The sequence below is a fragment of the Scophthalmus maximus genome, chromosome 6 (assembly GCF_022379125.1).
Source record: "Scophthalmus maximus strain ysfricsl-2021 chromosome 6, ASM2237912v1, whole genome shotgun sequence".
Classification (NCBI taxonomy): Eukaryota; Metazoa; Chordata; class Actinopteri; order Pleuronectiformes; family Scophthalmidae; genus Scophthalmus; species Scophthalmus maximus.
The window spans coordinates 6527750-6542557 of record NC_061520.1 but is presented as its reverse complement, the minus strand read 5'-3'; the positions used below and the strand labels follow the sequence as shown (position 1 = coordinate 6542557).

Genomic DNA, 14808 nt, shown 5'->3' with positions numbered 1-14808 from the left:
ATTGAGGAAGAATGTTCCGAACAACCGTTGATGTGAAGAATTACAAAGAATTGGTTTTTTTCTTCCTCTCATAATGCAGCACATTAACAACTGAAACAGGATGTTTTGACAAATGGTCATAGTTCAAAAATACTTATTTAATCATCTAATAAATGACAAACCCCTGCTTTTATGAGTGTCCACTCCTGAGGGGTTGTTCACCATATGGAGCTCTGATGTGCTGGTTGAATCGAATCAAAGCAGCTGCAGCCATGTTGGAATTACCTGCTTGTTTGAGCATGTGTCCACCTCCAGAGACAACGTGTTGCAGACAGATGGATATATATATATATATATATATATATATATATATATATATATATATATATTCCTCCCCTCAATCAGCTGCAGCTTCACCTACTTGCACGTCCACATGGTTGTCATTTGCTTGACAAGAGCTCACTTGGTTGTCGTCCATGTATCGTTTCAGCTGGGACGAGAGCAGCTCCATCAGCAGCGGCCTCAGCGACGGCGATGGCTCGGATAACCTCAGTTCCGAGGAGTTCAACGCCAGCTCCTCCCTCAACTCCCTCCCGAGCACGCCCCTGGGCTCCAGGCGCAACTCTTCTGTCATGGTGAGCTGAGATACTGTTGCTCCCACCGCATGTGTGGAGGACGTCGGGTTTTTCTTTTGTTGTTGTTGCTTTCTCCCCGACTTGTTTTGTTTGTAAAAGCTAAGAATGTCGCAGCGCTTCCTTCTGTGATTTACATCGTGTTGTGTGTTCAGTGTGAGTTGACAAAGGGCCACAGGGAAAACCACAGACCTCACCTCTGTCATTACACTGAAACTACAGAGCACGCACAATGTGTCGCGGTGCAAAACCTCCAGTGCACAAAGACGGAAGCAGGAGACATCTTGTGTCCAGTAGAGTGACTTTGAAAAGAAAAATAAATTACATATGCTTGGTTTATTGATTTAGCTGATTCAACTTCTTTGTGAAGAAACCGTGTCGGCCTTGAAACACGTCTGGAGAGGATTTTAAAGTTTTGCAGCGGTCGTTGATACCTTTCCTCCCAGGTCAGTTTTACTTGACTATAAGAACGGTGCTTACTTGCAGATTGCTCACTGGGAAGAGACTGAACATTAGTGGTACTCAGTGAGCCATCTGTCGCTCTGTATCACATTCATAGCGAGCCAAGAAGCAGCATGTCCAGTTTTGTCCCCGGCGCTACCTCCTCCATGCACCGCATGATTTTTCTATTGCAGTGCAGCCGTACTGCAGTCGCACATAATAATAAAAAAACACATGAGCTTTGGTTTTACTCTATCTACTGATTTACCTCAGAGTTTAAAATCAATAAAAAGTTTTTTCGCTTTCCTTCCTTTGTCTTCCTCTGTGTTTTTTCGGCGTTGTATCAATCTATCGCTCAGTCCTTCCCACTGGAATGCAGCTTGGATGAAACGAAGATTACAGAGGACGCTCGGTTCCACAGATAACACAGACCATGTCTGATGGTTACCCACACTGTGCCCCTTCCCTTCCCTTCCCTTCCCTTCCCTCTCTGTGCAGCTCCGCACCGACGCAGAGAAGCGCTCCCTGGTGGAAAGCGGACTGTCTTGGTACAGCGAGGAGGGCAAGGTCGGCCACAAGCTCGATAGCTGCAGCTATGAGACCGGCAGTCTCAAGACGGAGGCCCCGAGCAAGTGGCGAAAGAAGCCTCCGAGCCTCGGCGAAGAGCCCGGGAGTAAAGGTGAACTGAGGAAGCCACAGAGTCTGGGTCAGCCGGGGAGTTTCAAGAAGGGCCGCAACCCTCCTGTGGGCGTGACCTCCCCCATCACCCATACATCTCAGAGCATGCTCAGAGTTGCAGGTGAGATCTGACAGCATATTTTCCACTTTTCGTCTACACGCCCCTTTTCGTTTCTTTGTCTTCTTGTCTGATAATTCTCTCCTATAGGAATTTGTTGGATCCCTGCCACTGTTAACTTGAAAATCTTTGTCAGCCATAATCTATCTCTTTTTCTTCTTCTTTTTTTAATACTGAATCCAAATGAAAAACAGACTGTTTGCAGAGCAGCTGAGGCAGATATCTGCTCGGTGTCAAGATGAATAGAGAAGTGTACCACTGAGCCTAAACTTAAGGTTTTGATTTGTAGCACAGTGCAGTGTGCTGATGAAAAAAAAAATCACCATGGAAAACCATTTCATTGTGAAAAAAAAAAATGTCATGGCCCAAAGCCACGTTTCTTCTAAGGCCCTATTACTGTACATGTGCACTGAGACATTGTGTCTGCCATGTCCATCAACTGGATTTATTTTTGTCCTTTTAATCCCCAACAAAACATTCCACGATTAAATAATAGGTCGAAATTGAGTTCCAATACCAACATTGCCCTGCCTTTCGTTTTGATTTGCTCCACCCAACTTCAGCTCTAAAGATAAGTGATTCAAATTAGGCCGGATTTTGGCTGCGGTTTAAAGGGGGAAAAACATTCTCAGCGGATGCAGTTTTGAGGCCTGTGCCAGGTTTACAAAATAACTGGAGCGGTCAGATGTGTTGTATTTGCTTTTATGAATGTACGACTATGGTAACTTTGTTTTGAGCCTTAAGTTGACAAACACAATTGACCCTTTCGTCTCCCTCAATCTTCACACCGATTCACACTTTTTGCATTACTTTTATGATCCATTCAAATTAGAATTTGATTTTATCACTTGGATATATTTCATAGTTTGGTTTAAAAAAAAGAAAGAAAAAGCCCTTCAAGTCAGTCTGCACATAAAAGCCGCGTGAGTAAATGCAGATGTTACTTGCTTATGTTTTATCTCAGCTGTAATAGGTGGAATATGTGCACATGTACACGTGAGGGGGGAAATATTTATTACAGCGCTAATTAGCTGTTTCAGTTTGGGTCCTTTTAGTGAGATTGTTTACCAAGTTTACTGGGTTTACACATCTAGTTCATCCATTCATTCTTTTATCTTTTTTTTCCTAACTTACTTTCCTCAGGGTCAGGGGGACAACAGGGCAAATCAGAAGCTGAAACATTCCTGGTGCAACTTAGCCTCGTTGAAATGCTTTTAATTCTGAATAGAATTGCCACAGTTTCGTTTTTTCCAACTATGCAGCTTTGTTCTATCCTTCTTTATGCAGCACCTAAAAGCGAGAAGCCACTGGACAGATCCAAGATGTCCATTAAAGCAGCTGGTCTACAACGGTCTCGCTCTGATGCTGGCAGGGATCACCACGGAGAGCACCGCAAGCCTCCATCGGGCTTGGTTAAACCCACTGCCGGCGCCTCCTTCGGGTACAAGAGGCCACCGACAGCCACTGGTACCGCCACCGTTATGACAGCAGGGGGCACCACCATCTCCAGTGGCTCCGCCACTGTGGGGAAAACCCCCAAGTCATCTGGCATCCCCGTGAAGCCTGTGGGAGGAGGGACGCCGTCGGGTCGAAAGAACAGTTTCGACGCCAGCAGTGAGCAGAGCTTCCTGGGGCCAAACGCACGGAACAGCATTCAGTACCGCAGCCTGCCTCGACCGGCCAAATCCAGCGCGCTCAGTGTGATCGGTCGCCCCGCGGGTCGGCCCGTCAGCGGCACCATTGACCCGAGTCTGTTGAGTTTGAAACCTGTGCCCATGGCGTCCGCGGGCCCCCGGCTCAAAGAGCTGAGCGGCTGCAGCAGCAAGACGGCCACTCGCTCCAGCACAGGCCCGGTGAACCAAACGGACCGGGAGAAGGAGCGAGCCAAGGCGAAGGCGGTGGGCGCCGACATGGACTGTTGCTCTCTGAAAGGAGACGGCACTCGGTCGGAGTCGACGGGAGAGTCTGCCGTGAAACTGCACGGCCTGAGACGGACCGGCAGCAGCAAATACCCTGAGCTGTCCTCGCCCACCACACCAAGGTCTCTCATTTAGATACTGCTTCAAAGTGGGCCTTCACCTGAATTACAAAACAGCACATCTTCTCACTGGCCCTTTCATAGTATCTTGTCGTGTGGGTTATTTTCCATCCCAGTACAATAGTTTGGAATGGAATTTCAGTCATGGTGCCCACAGGATTGAAAAAATGACATCTAAATAATTCAACAACCATATCTCCTTCCAGAAACAGTGTCCCAGTTAGTCTAAACAACCCCCGAGACATCACTGTCGATGGTTTATTATGGAACTACTTTCTACCAAAGTAACGGTCCAGAGTCACGGGGACATTATTGGTGTGGATATGTTGGATTTGAGGAGGCAGACATCTCGGAGTCAGCTGTCTCAAAACCTTGTCAAATACAACCACAACTCTCTGCCCTTGGAAAAAAGTAGAATCAAGTTATAAAATGTGATTCTTTTGGAATTTGGGTGAAAAACAAAAACAAGGAAAGGAAGTGAGTAAGACACATCACACACATGCATGAGTCAAGTGACGATCTTGTTTCTTCTGCCCGATTTCCAGGATGCTGAACACCAAGTCTCTGGGCCGTCCCCCCAACCTGGCTCACCTGGACAAGCTCAACTCGAACAGTCTGGACTCCTGCGTGACCATCCACGACCTGCCCCCCAAAGTCCCCCCGTACTCGAAGCTCCAGGACTTGGCCGGTTGTCACGCGGCGGGCCGGCTCACTCCCAGCCCGGCGCCTCTCCTCCACATCGACTCCCCCAGCTCCTACACCAGTGAGAGCCTGAGCCTGAGCGGATCGCCGCTGCTCTATCCCAAGCTGTCCGGCATGCACCGCAGCATGGAGTCCCTGCCCCTCCAGATGAGCGTACCCGCCAGTGCCAGGTTCGTCACGACCCACACGCGTGACAGGGAGGAGAGGGCCACGGGAACCTGGGGGGCCGGGAGCAGGACGTCCCTCAACCTCACAGACAGGCGAGTGTCAGTTGTACCCAATGTCCACGGTATAAAATCTTTCGTCTGATGTGATTCTGTCACTTTCTTTGTCATTAGTGTATTTTGTTGTGGGCACTTTTTTATGAGGTGACTTCGCAAATAAGTGTTTTTATTACAGAGCAAATAAGTAGGAGACTTTTGTCGTGGTAGTTTTATTGAATATGTTTTAATCATGTGACCCTTTGTTAAACCATAATCCTAATTTGGAGAAATCAACTGACACATTTAATCTGACTTCCCTTTGAAAGCGAGAGACCTTTTTTTTAAATGTTATTCAGTGTTTATTAAATTTGTTGCACAACCAAGCAACTCGGGAAGCATAACAAAGGAATCCACATTGCCCAGGAAATATTATTACCTCAGACCTTCACGGAAACGAAAAAGACAAACTACAAAAAGCCAAAATTCACCTTGGATCTGTCATCCTCACGTCAGTGGACAGAAGCCAGCTTTTTAAACATTGGGCTGTAAGTTTCTTGACAGTTGTTAATGCCACCCACCCATACTTTATGTTGCTGTTTTCTGGGAACGGAAAGTCTGAGCTGTCATTTAGAGGATGAGGGCTTGAGTTGGATAAGGCGGAGATGGATCGAATAATCTCCTGCCAAAGAAGGGTTCTTTGAGGTCGTCCCACGCCCACTGTGCCATATGGACTGGATTTACAAAAAGGATTAGGAGATAAACCTGTGAGACGTCTTAGATATTAATGATAGTGTTTGTGTACATTTTTATTATAATGCCAACAATAACAGTGTTTTTTATTCTCTTTTTTTACAGCTTGCAAACGGACAGAAATACCCTGCCGAAGAAAGGCTTAGAGTACGTCTAAACAGATCCTTGTCCGAGCAGCTACGTTTAAATATCTCACACCCTGATGCATCTTCATTGTTTGACGTTAAAACGACCTCTCTCTCTCTCTCTCTCTCTCTCTCCTCTCAGACGCTATAGCTCAAGCCTGTCGGAGAGCGAAGGAAGCAAACCGGGGAGGCGCCACTCCCACAACCTAGTCGGCATGACGGGGAGCGAAACCCCCCCCCAGCTGCCTTCTCCCACCCGCCAGCTCCACCCCTCCTGCGGCAAGGCCCCTCTCACCAACGTGGGTGAGTTGCCCAACTCGGCTGGCCAAGTTCTAAAAGCACTCGCTCGTTTGAGCTTTAAAAACTAATGAGACTCGAGATGTTTGAGAAGCCACCCAGCGTGTATCCGCCGATAATTGCCGAGGAGAGGTGTTGAGTTCACACTCGGAGCAGTCCAGCTTGGTTCTTTTAGCAGTTTAGAGACGTTGACACCGCTTGTCAGTTATAGATTCTGTCGTATCGAAGTGGTGGTGGCAATACAATATCAGATTTAACCATGTGAATATGAAGATCCTTGTAGCTGCACTCATTTGGACTGAAAATATGCAGGAGATGGAGGCGATAGGGGGTCAAGTCGGACTATATTTATCTCTTTGACTGTTGTTGAACCAAGGCGTTGCCTTTCACTGAGTCATCGGAAATCAGGGTGCAAGGTGTAGGCCCAGTGCTTGTGTGTGCGTGCGTGCGTGTGCGTGTGTGTTTCTCTGCAGCACTGCATCCTGGTTTTATTGTTTTTGTTTGTGCCATTTGCTATCTATCTGACCAAGTGTCTCTCTTTTGTGTCAGTTGCCCCAATTTCCATTGGCACTCCGAGGATATCGCGCTCCAACAGCATCGGCCCCCCGAGTGACTCCGCCTGCGAACTCTATGGCTCCTCCCCCCTTGACAGCAGTATGTCGCTGGCCGACCGGCCAAAAAGCATCATGCGGTCGGGGTCTTTCCGTGAACCAGGGGACGACGGTGAGCCTCTTCCCTATGGGCCGGCCCTCCCTGCAGGGGAGTCGCCCAACATGGCCACAAATGAAAGAAAGCACACATACCGCGGTACATGCAGTCTGTTGAGGAAAAATGTCAGAGTATCATTAGTTTTAATGAACAAGTAAAGTGGAGAGGAGTCTTTGGGTTTTGATTAATTGGGAGTTACTCAAGGATTTAAAAGCACCATCAGTTGCCTAAGTGTAAACATAACCAGAAACCTCCCACCAGTAACTTATGCCTGCTTTCACTGTCAGATAATTGATATGCCTTTTAATACACATTTTTAGATAAAATTCCACTTTTTGATGTATGCTCATACGACAGGGTTGTTTACATCAGTTTTGTCCTGAAAATAAGATTTTTGGTATATTTATTATAAATCACTAACTCTAACTATAAGAGTGAATATGCCTGTTATGTATATGTTCTTAACCAGCTGGCCAAGTTAGAGCTATTCCATTGTCTTGAGGGATGTAAGTTTTAAAAAGCATTCAATATCTGTCTTATTTGTGTCAGGGGCAGAAATTGAGGGCAACATAAACTGATTGTTTTACTGATTGCCTGTATCATTCTTCAGTTCTTCATGATATCAACGTCCACCTTGCTTTTCTTGCAGTGCATGGCTCTGTGCTGTCTCTGGCATCCAATGCTTCATCAAACTATTCCACGGTAAGTAGATGCCTCCATTTTATGCTGAGTCAATCCTTTTTTCTTTTTTTTTTTTACCTCATTGTCTTTGCTCTGATTATTATTCTTATTTTTCTACTCTGCTAAAATTGTTCATGCAGCAAAAAAAAACAGGAGAAACATGAAAATTCATGATATATGGTCCCAAATCAGGGTACAGTACAGTTTAACATTGCCCCCCTCACTATTCGGCACAAGAACGACTTAAAGCTGGTTAAACTAATTGGTGTTTTCTCAATTTAAGACTAAGATATTACGCACTGTTGGTTAAATGGAAATTTTATAATTTAGATTACTCCACTAGACTTAAAGTAAGAAAACGTTCTACTACTACTTCGCGTAGTGGCGGACTGCTGCATAAACATCTATGATGTAAAAGTTAAACAGAATTTTACATTGATAAAACTAATACTAATATTTCTCGTGCCCGACTACTGAGGATAGCAATGTTTGTATTGTTGATTAATTACGCACATCACTAATCATGGTAAGAGCAACACCGCAAACATTTCCGCAACGTAATTTAAAAGCAAACATCTTATTATACATATATATATATATATATATATCATATAAATATTCCCAAATAAGTGAAAGATGCGCTGTTTGTCTCAATCCTTTGATTGACGCAGTTCAAATCTGCTCGGATCCCGATCACTATCAGAGTTTTGTACTTAATGCCTTCAATTTCCGTTTGTGGTTGTCACAGCATAGAATGATATTGAATTTCCTTCTAACGGCCAATACAGACAAATTGCATCTGGAGTTTTTTTGTGAAATTAAATGAACTTTACACCTCTTCCATCAGTTGCCAAACTCTTAATACATGGTGCCCATTTCAAGCTTGTATTTCCCTGGTGTCGTCTCTTCAAAACTTCAGAAATGTCCCTTTTACAGTGGATAAGTAGCCGCCGCCATGACTACCCGTAAGATTAACCCTCTGCCCTGTCCCCTCTCTATCGTTTATTTTCCTTTTACCATGCCTTCGTTAGAATGAGGAGAGGATACAGGGGGAGGTAAGGCCAACGTGCCATAAGTCTTGAACTCACACTGTGCCATTTTCGCCTGCGTCATCATCTGTCAGTCATTTCCTGTTGAATCAGGTCCATCCCTCAGATCAGTGTTTCAGTGAGTCCGTGGCCGTGGATCTTCATCTCGGGAGCCCACGACTCAGTTCATTGTGTTTTTATCCCTCATAGTCTTTGTCCTTCAGCACCACCCGCTAACATTTTAAGGAAGTCATTTCCAGACCCTCATAAAATTCTCTGTGCATGAGAAAAAGCGGTGACATCCCATGATTATAACATTTCCCATTGGTTTGGAATGTTTTTGCCTTGTTTGTGAATCATTTCACCGTCTGTTCATGCACAATTCCCCGCATCATATTTTGTAGTTTACATATTTGTTTTTACCCTTCTTTTTTTTTTTTTGGACCAAACAAACCAACACATTGCACTGCCACATTATCATAATTTTAATCCAATAAAACTGTAGTTTAACACATCAAGCACTTTTTGTCCAAGCTCCTGTCTGACACGGCGCCCGTGATGCTCAAACTTACTTTGCAGTTTCGTCCACAGCAAATCCGCAAGTTGAGGAACGAGCTGGAATCCTCCCAGGAGAAGGTTGCCAACTTGACCATGCAGCTTTCTGCCAACGTGAGCCCGGAATTTTTTTTTCTTTTTATGAGTTAATTTATTGATGACTTGGAAGCGCTTCTTATCAAGAGTGTCGGGAATTTCAAAACTGAATTAAACTAAATGTCCTTAAAGTCAGCGTTTAACTTCAGCGGACACCTTTGACCGGTCACATTAGGAGAGGCCCCGATGTGTCAAAATGTCTCTCTATATACAGGATGTCATGCAGCATGACACAACTAAATATTTCGGATCCACCGTATTGTCTAACACTCGGGTGTCGCAGCAAACACGCACATGTTTCCACTCACTACTGGCCACTTTTACTGAAGTCCCTTAGCCCTGCATGACACCTTGATGCATGCTCATTTAACCCCTTACGCTTAATACTCACTTTTAACTCTTTATTTCTACATAACAAACTTCCCATCCCTCCTTTTTTTTTCTTTCTTTTTTTTTCATAATTTTCTCACTGTGCGGCCACATTGTTACTCACCGACTTTTCTGAAATGTCAACTAACGTGGATGTTTTTGGACATGTCAAGTGACTGTGCGGCGCCTGTGTGTGCCTTATCACACCCCTAACGCCCCTGTCCCTCTCTTTCACCCTCGTGGCCGTGTTGACCGCCGGACTCGCTGCTGTCTCCCTGCGTTCCTCCCGCTGACCCGCACCTCCGGATGCTGGGTGTCGCAGCTCGGCCAGGTTTGTTTGACCGCTGCTTTCCACCCGGTTCTGATCGGACGTCAAGCTGACGAGTTGTTGTCCCACATATCTGCTGGGCCGACACGGTCGCCCCTCAACGCCTACCGTGGAGCATGTTGCCTTGGGCTGCTGCGAAGGGGTTCATTTCATTATGGAATAATCCGTTGACTATTGTGTCAATTATATAAAATTTCAGAACACAGGGGAAATGTTAATCGCAGTTTCTGAGAGACCAAAGTGACGGTGGCATATGAGGCTGGTTATCGGGAAGTCGATTACACTATTCAAATAGAATCGAAGAGTGGCAGACAAAAAAGTTTTGATTCTATTTTTAGATAAATGTGACTCCAAATATTAACAAATCAAGGCGCTAACATAAAGGACTGAAAAATAGAATGACAGGCTGTATACATATCAATCACACATTGGGTTTTTATACCAAGACAAAAGACACCAAACAGAAATAAAGGGCCATAAACTTAATTACCAGCAGCAACAGCAGCAATTATGTGAGACATCTTGACCGAAGGTCAAACATGCTGCGGGAGGTTGTGGAGGTTAGTCTCACAGTGCAACACCACTTCCCATCCGTCACCACCATCACCCTGACCTCCTCTTTCGTCTCTGACATCATCCACAGCTGTCCAACACTCCATCCCCTCCCTCTTTTCCCAGCAGACGGAGAAAGACATTTGCTTGATGTGCTGTGAGTGTGAGACTGCAAACTGATTTGATTCAGCCGGTGACTCATACCTGTCTCCCCCCCCCCTCTCCCTCTTGTCTTTTTCTTTTTTTTTATCGCTGCCTCCTTCCACTGCCTTGTCTTTACCTCAAAGGCTAATCTGGTAGCGGCGTTTGAGCAGAGCCTGGCGTTGATGACGGCACGCCTGCAGACACTGTCGGTCTCCTCCGACCAAAAGGTATTTCGGTGATATCACGAATGACGTACCACCTGTTGCATCCGTGTCCTTTTGAATATGTATGGGGGAAAAACACACCTGAAGACATACTCAATCAATACATGATAATTTTTTACTGTATGTTGGCTCTCGCCAGTGAAAAGAGAAGTTACCAGGTGACATAGTTAGTCCCGGAAATGAGATCAAATGGCAGAGGGTTGCGTGGTGGGATTTCCATGTTGTCATCAGCCACTCGGCTCGACCTGTCATCCTCGATGAAAGCAGATAGACATTCCACACACAGTCCTCGCATCAGAAGAATCTCGGTTCAGTTACCGGCCCACGAGCTAACGTGGATGCGTATTGATGCTCCTCACTCCTCAGGACTCTGAGCTCACGGAGCTGAAGGACACCATCGAGATTCTGAAGGCTAAGAATACAGAGGCGCAAGAAATCATTCAGGGGGCTCTCAGTAATCCGGACATCACACCTAAAGGTAAACACGATATGCTGGGGGTGAAGAGTATGATTTGGACTGATGGGAATCTCACAAACTTCCCTCCTGGTATTCAATTTGCTCGCGTCTGTCCTGGTTTTCAGAGCTGCTGATCAATCGCCAGAACTCCTCAGAGAGCATCTCCAGCCTCACCAGCACCACCAGCCACTCGAGCATGGGAAGCCTTAAAGAGCAGGAGGCCAAGATGATGATGAAGAAGAAGAAGAAGAGCTGGGTGAGGACTCGCAGGCCGCCACACACTGAGTGGTGCTGGTCACGCCGATTAGCAACACTGTATGGTGAAACAGAGTTTGGTCAAACATGTACAAAATTCATCAGCAAATTCCACAATTATGCTAGTATGAATACACCCAAAGAACAATTTTGCAGTGATTTATGAATCAGGTTTTGTTTTTTCCTCTCTTCAGATCATCAGAGAAATGGATGAAAGTTGTTAAACCAATTTTGGCGTAACTCTACTTGTTAACGTCATGTAGATGTTTAACCAACACCAATGTAATCAAAGTCGAATCTAGTGATTGTCTTGATTCCAAGGTTTTATGTGTCACGTGGTTAAACACTCGACCTCTCGAGTTCATAAAGGCTTGTGTGGAATAAAGAATAATTGATTAAGAATAATAATTGAATAAAAGAAAAACATAAAGGATAAGAATAAGAAAATATATAAATGTATGAGCTGTAAGTAATAAAAGAGTCGCGTCCTATTTGGTCTGAAAGCGTCGGCCAGCTGCTGTCCCAGTTTGTGCCCCCGCATGCGAACATGTGTGATTCTCCTCCCATCTTGTTCCCAATCTGTTATTAAGTATGACTCTGGTCTCTCCCTCATGCTGCCCTGCTTTTTATTTTAGGTCTTTGAGGTGAGTGATGTTGCTACAGTAAATAAACCCCCACCTCTCCAGCCTGCATGTACTTTATGAGTCATACTTGTGAAACGTTTGGAAACTCTCTGTCATCCTCGTCTTCTTTAAACTCGATTCACCAACTGACTCTGTACCGTGTTCATCTGATCATATTAAAATGTAATTGTGGTTTCATTTGTTATTGACGTAATAACCCGGTTATGGGCTCCCGGTGAACAGTTGTGTAAGACTGTAGACGTCAACATTGCTCAATCACTGTTATGGAAACTTTGCATGAAGATGATTTTCATGGTCTTGTGTATGTTTTCTACGAGCTTACGTGACTGACTCGTTCTTGTATAACCTTACCAATTGTGATTCCTGAAAGTTGAATAAAGTGGAAGTTAGGGTTGAACATTTAACACCCATGTTTTCTTCAAAAATACACACGAATGAGCATTTTTCCGTCTTCAATGTGATAGAAGAACCGGTGCCTGTGTGTTGTTGTAGTGTCCGGATATGTGTTTTCCTCGTCTTGGTCTCACATCTCTTTTTCTCAACAGTTACGCAGCTCCTTCAACAAGGCCTTCAGCAAGAAGGGCCCCAAGGCGTCGGGGCCGTACGCTGACATCGAGGAGATCGCCACCCCCGAGTCCTCAGCGCCTTCCTCCCCCAAGGTCCACCACAACTGTGACAGTCTTCCGTCGACAATGAGGTCCTCGGCCTCCGCATCATCATCCGGGTAAACCTCTGCCTACGCTGATCTTTTCACGTGACACAACAGTAGGTTACCGTACCTCCACAGTTAATAGTGTGCCCCATGTCGTCCCGTGCCGACTGAATGTCTGCAGACTCTGTGAAGGAGGCGAGGAGGGCGGTGAGAAGGTCGTGTCCGAGCTGCGCACAGAGCTGTGGGAGAAGGAGCGGAAACTGACCGATATCCGCCTGGAAGCTCTGAGCTCCGCTCATCAGCTGGAGCAGCTGCAGGACGCCATGAACAGTATGCAGGTACGTTCCTTTTGCATTATTTAAAAAAAAAAAAAAAATTGCACAAAAAACGGTGTTAAGGTGAAAACGATGTATGTGATAAATGTGTAAATATTTGCAGAAGAAGATTTATTTTTACTTTTTCCGAAATCGAACTGTATATTTGACTTTTTAAAAACAAATCTGACTTAAACAGCCGCTTTTCCACTATTGTAGTTGCCCAGGTTCTCTTTGCAATGTGATTTATTTTGTTGTCAATTGTCCTTTTTTATTTATGGGTTTAAAAAATTTGGTCTCGCGATAGTTTGTGTACAGTTACACTTGGGATTTTGTGTGCAGAGGACAGTGGAGAACCTGAAGAGTGAGAACGACCAGCTGAAGACCGGCGGCCTGTCCCCCTGTCCGTCTCCCGGACCCTCCAGCTCCGTCTCCCAGTCCTCAGGTCTCACCGCGCTGGGAGGTTCATCGCCGAGGCAGTCGGTGGCCGTGCACTTGCCAAAAAGCTACAGCAGAGGGCTGAGCGACGGGAGCAGCCCAGGTACAGTCAGGTCCCGGAAAATGTAGAGTCACATTATTTTTTTTTACAAGTGTGGAAGACATGAGGGCAACGCTAAATGATCTTTAAAAAGACAGGACAAGAGGTAGATCTGTATGTATGTAGATATTTAAAGTTTCTATCTTCTACAATTAAATGTCAAATCGCATCATTTAACCCCAAGCTTTTATTCTGAAGGTCTATACCCTTTCAAGAGGCTCAGTGCTGATTTTAAAAATCCTCTCTTTTGTTTCCCCCCTCGGCAGATGTCCAGTCCGCAGATTCTCTCAGCCTTTCCGCACAGAGAGATGACCACCGTGTCCGGGTGGTGGTTTGTGTTGCAGATTTACACGTCTTCAAAGATGTAAGTGTGTTGTGTGTTTTTGTTCTCCTCCTGCAGCCCCTCCAGGCTAATCATCATAATTTAAATCTCTGCATCACCATTTTTCGTTTGCCCTCTCTTTCAACAGGAGGTCAAGCAGCAGGATTTCTTTGTGGGCACTGTCCGGGTGAACGGCAGGATGGACTGGACCATGCTGGACTCGGCCGTGAGCCAGGCTTTCAAGGTGAGACGCCCCTTGCTCTGACAACTTGGTTCAACGTGAACTCTCCAGGAACTGAATGTACGGTTTGCGTCCAGCCTCTTCACGTGTGTGATTCAGCTGTCACATTAAATTAAGCATGTTGCGCAGTGGTGAAAGCTAAGAATGCAGAAATACAGTCTCAGGCAGTCCCACACAACCTTATTGGTTTTATTGAAGTGGACATACGCAGTAAAAAAATGATTTGGATTCAAGGTAGTCACAAGGCCCTGCATGTTTTTCTAGAGCTGTTTTCAGACATGAACTCTGGACAACGTCCGCAGATTTGCTTCTGGACATCTCCGGAGTTTGTCTTTCATATATGACTAGTTGTAGTAATGTGTTTGTTTTAATTCTGTGCTAACATTCATTCTTTCTAAAATATTTCCATCCACAAACACAAAATTCTGTCTCACTCAGTTCCCCTTTTTCTTATTCCATCCTTTTCCTTCCCAGGTGTACATCGCCAAGGTTGACCCCACCTCCAGTCTGTGCCTCTCCACCGACTCCATTTACAGCTACAGTATGGGCCACATCAAGAGAGTGCTGGGGGGAGACGCTCCGGAGAACCAGCCCTCCCGCTGCATGTCCCGAGGCCCCAGCAGCATCACGGTGTCGCTGAAAGGTCTGTGTGTGATCGTACTGGATTTAAGGAGTGAAGTTTTCCATCCATATTATTTATGTTCTCAAAAATTCCACTGAATGTGTCTTCGAAACAC

General features: G+C 45.4%; 1 protein-coding gene across 4 annotated transcripts in view; it reads left to right on the top strand.

Annotated features, from left to right (window-relative positions):
• nav1b (neuron navigator 1b) overlaps positions 1–14808 on the top strand; it is a 77278-nt gene that overhangs the window by 55826 nt on the left and 6644 nt on the right. The window contains exons 8-28 of one of the 4 annotated variants that reach the window (XM_035632945.2): positions 470–614; positions 1551–1851; positions 3136–3889; positions 4432–4848; positions 5647–5688; positions 5809–5969; positions 6513–6686; positions 7321–7373; positions 8384–8407; positions 8972–9049; positions 9723–9731; positions 10568–10651; positions 11015–11126; positions 11231–11361; positions 11996–12004; positions 12550–12728; positions 12838–12994; positions 13313–13511; positions 13775–13872; positions 13979–14074; positions 14546–14714. In XM_035632945.2, coding sequence (XP_035488838.2) covers positions 470–614; positions 1551–1851; positions 3136–3889; positions 4432–4848; positions 5647–5688; positions 5809–5969; positions 6513–6686; positions 7321–7373; positions 8384–8407; positions 8972–9049; positions 9723–9731; positions 10568–10651; positions 11015–11126; positions 11231–11361; positions 11996–12004; positions 12550–12728; positions 12838–12994; positions 13313–13511; positions 13775–13872; positions 13979–14074; positions 14546–14714 — 3392 coding nt within the window. The remainder of the gene's footprint in view (positions 1–469; positions 615–1550; positions 1852–3135; positions 3890–4431; positions 4849–5646; positions 5689–5808; positions 5970–6512; positions 6687–7320; positions 7374–8383; positions 8408–8971; positions 9050–9722; positions 9732–10567; positions 10652–11014; positions 11127–11230; positions 11362–11995; positions 12005–12549; positions 12729–12837; positions 12995–13312; positions 13512–13774; positions 13873–13978; positions 14075–14545; positions 14715–14808) is intronic. The other 3 variants (XM_047332906.1, XM_047332908.1, XM_047332907.1) reach the window with 3 other exon arrangements.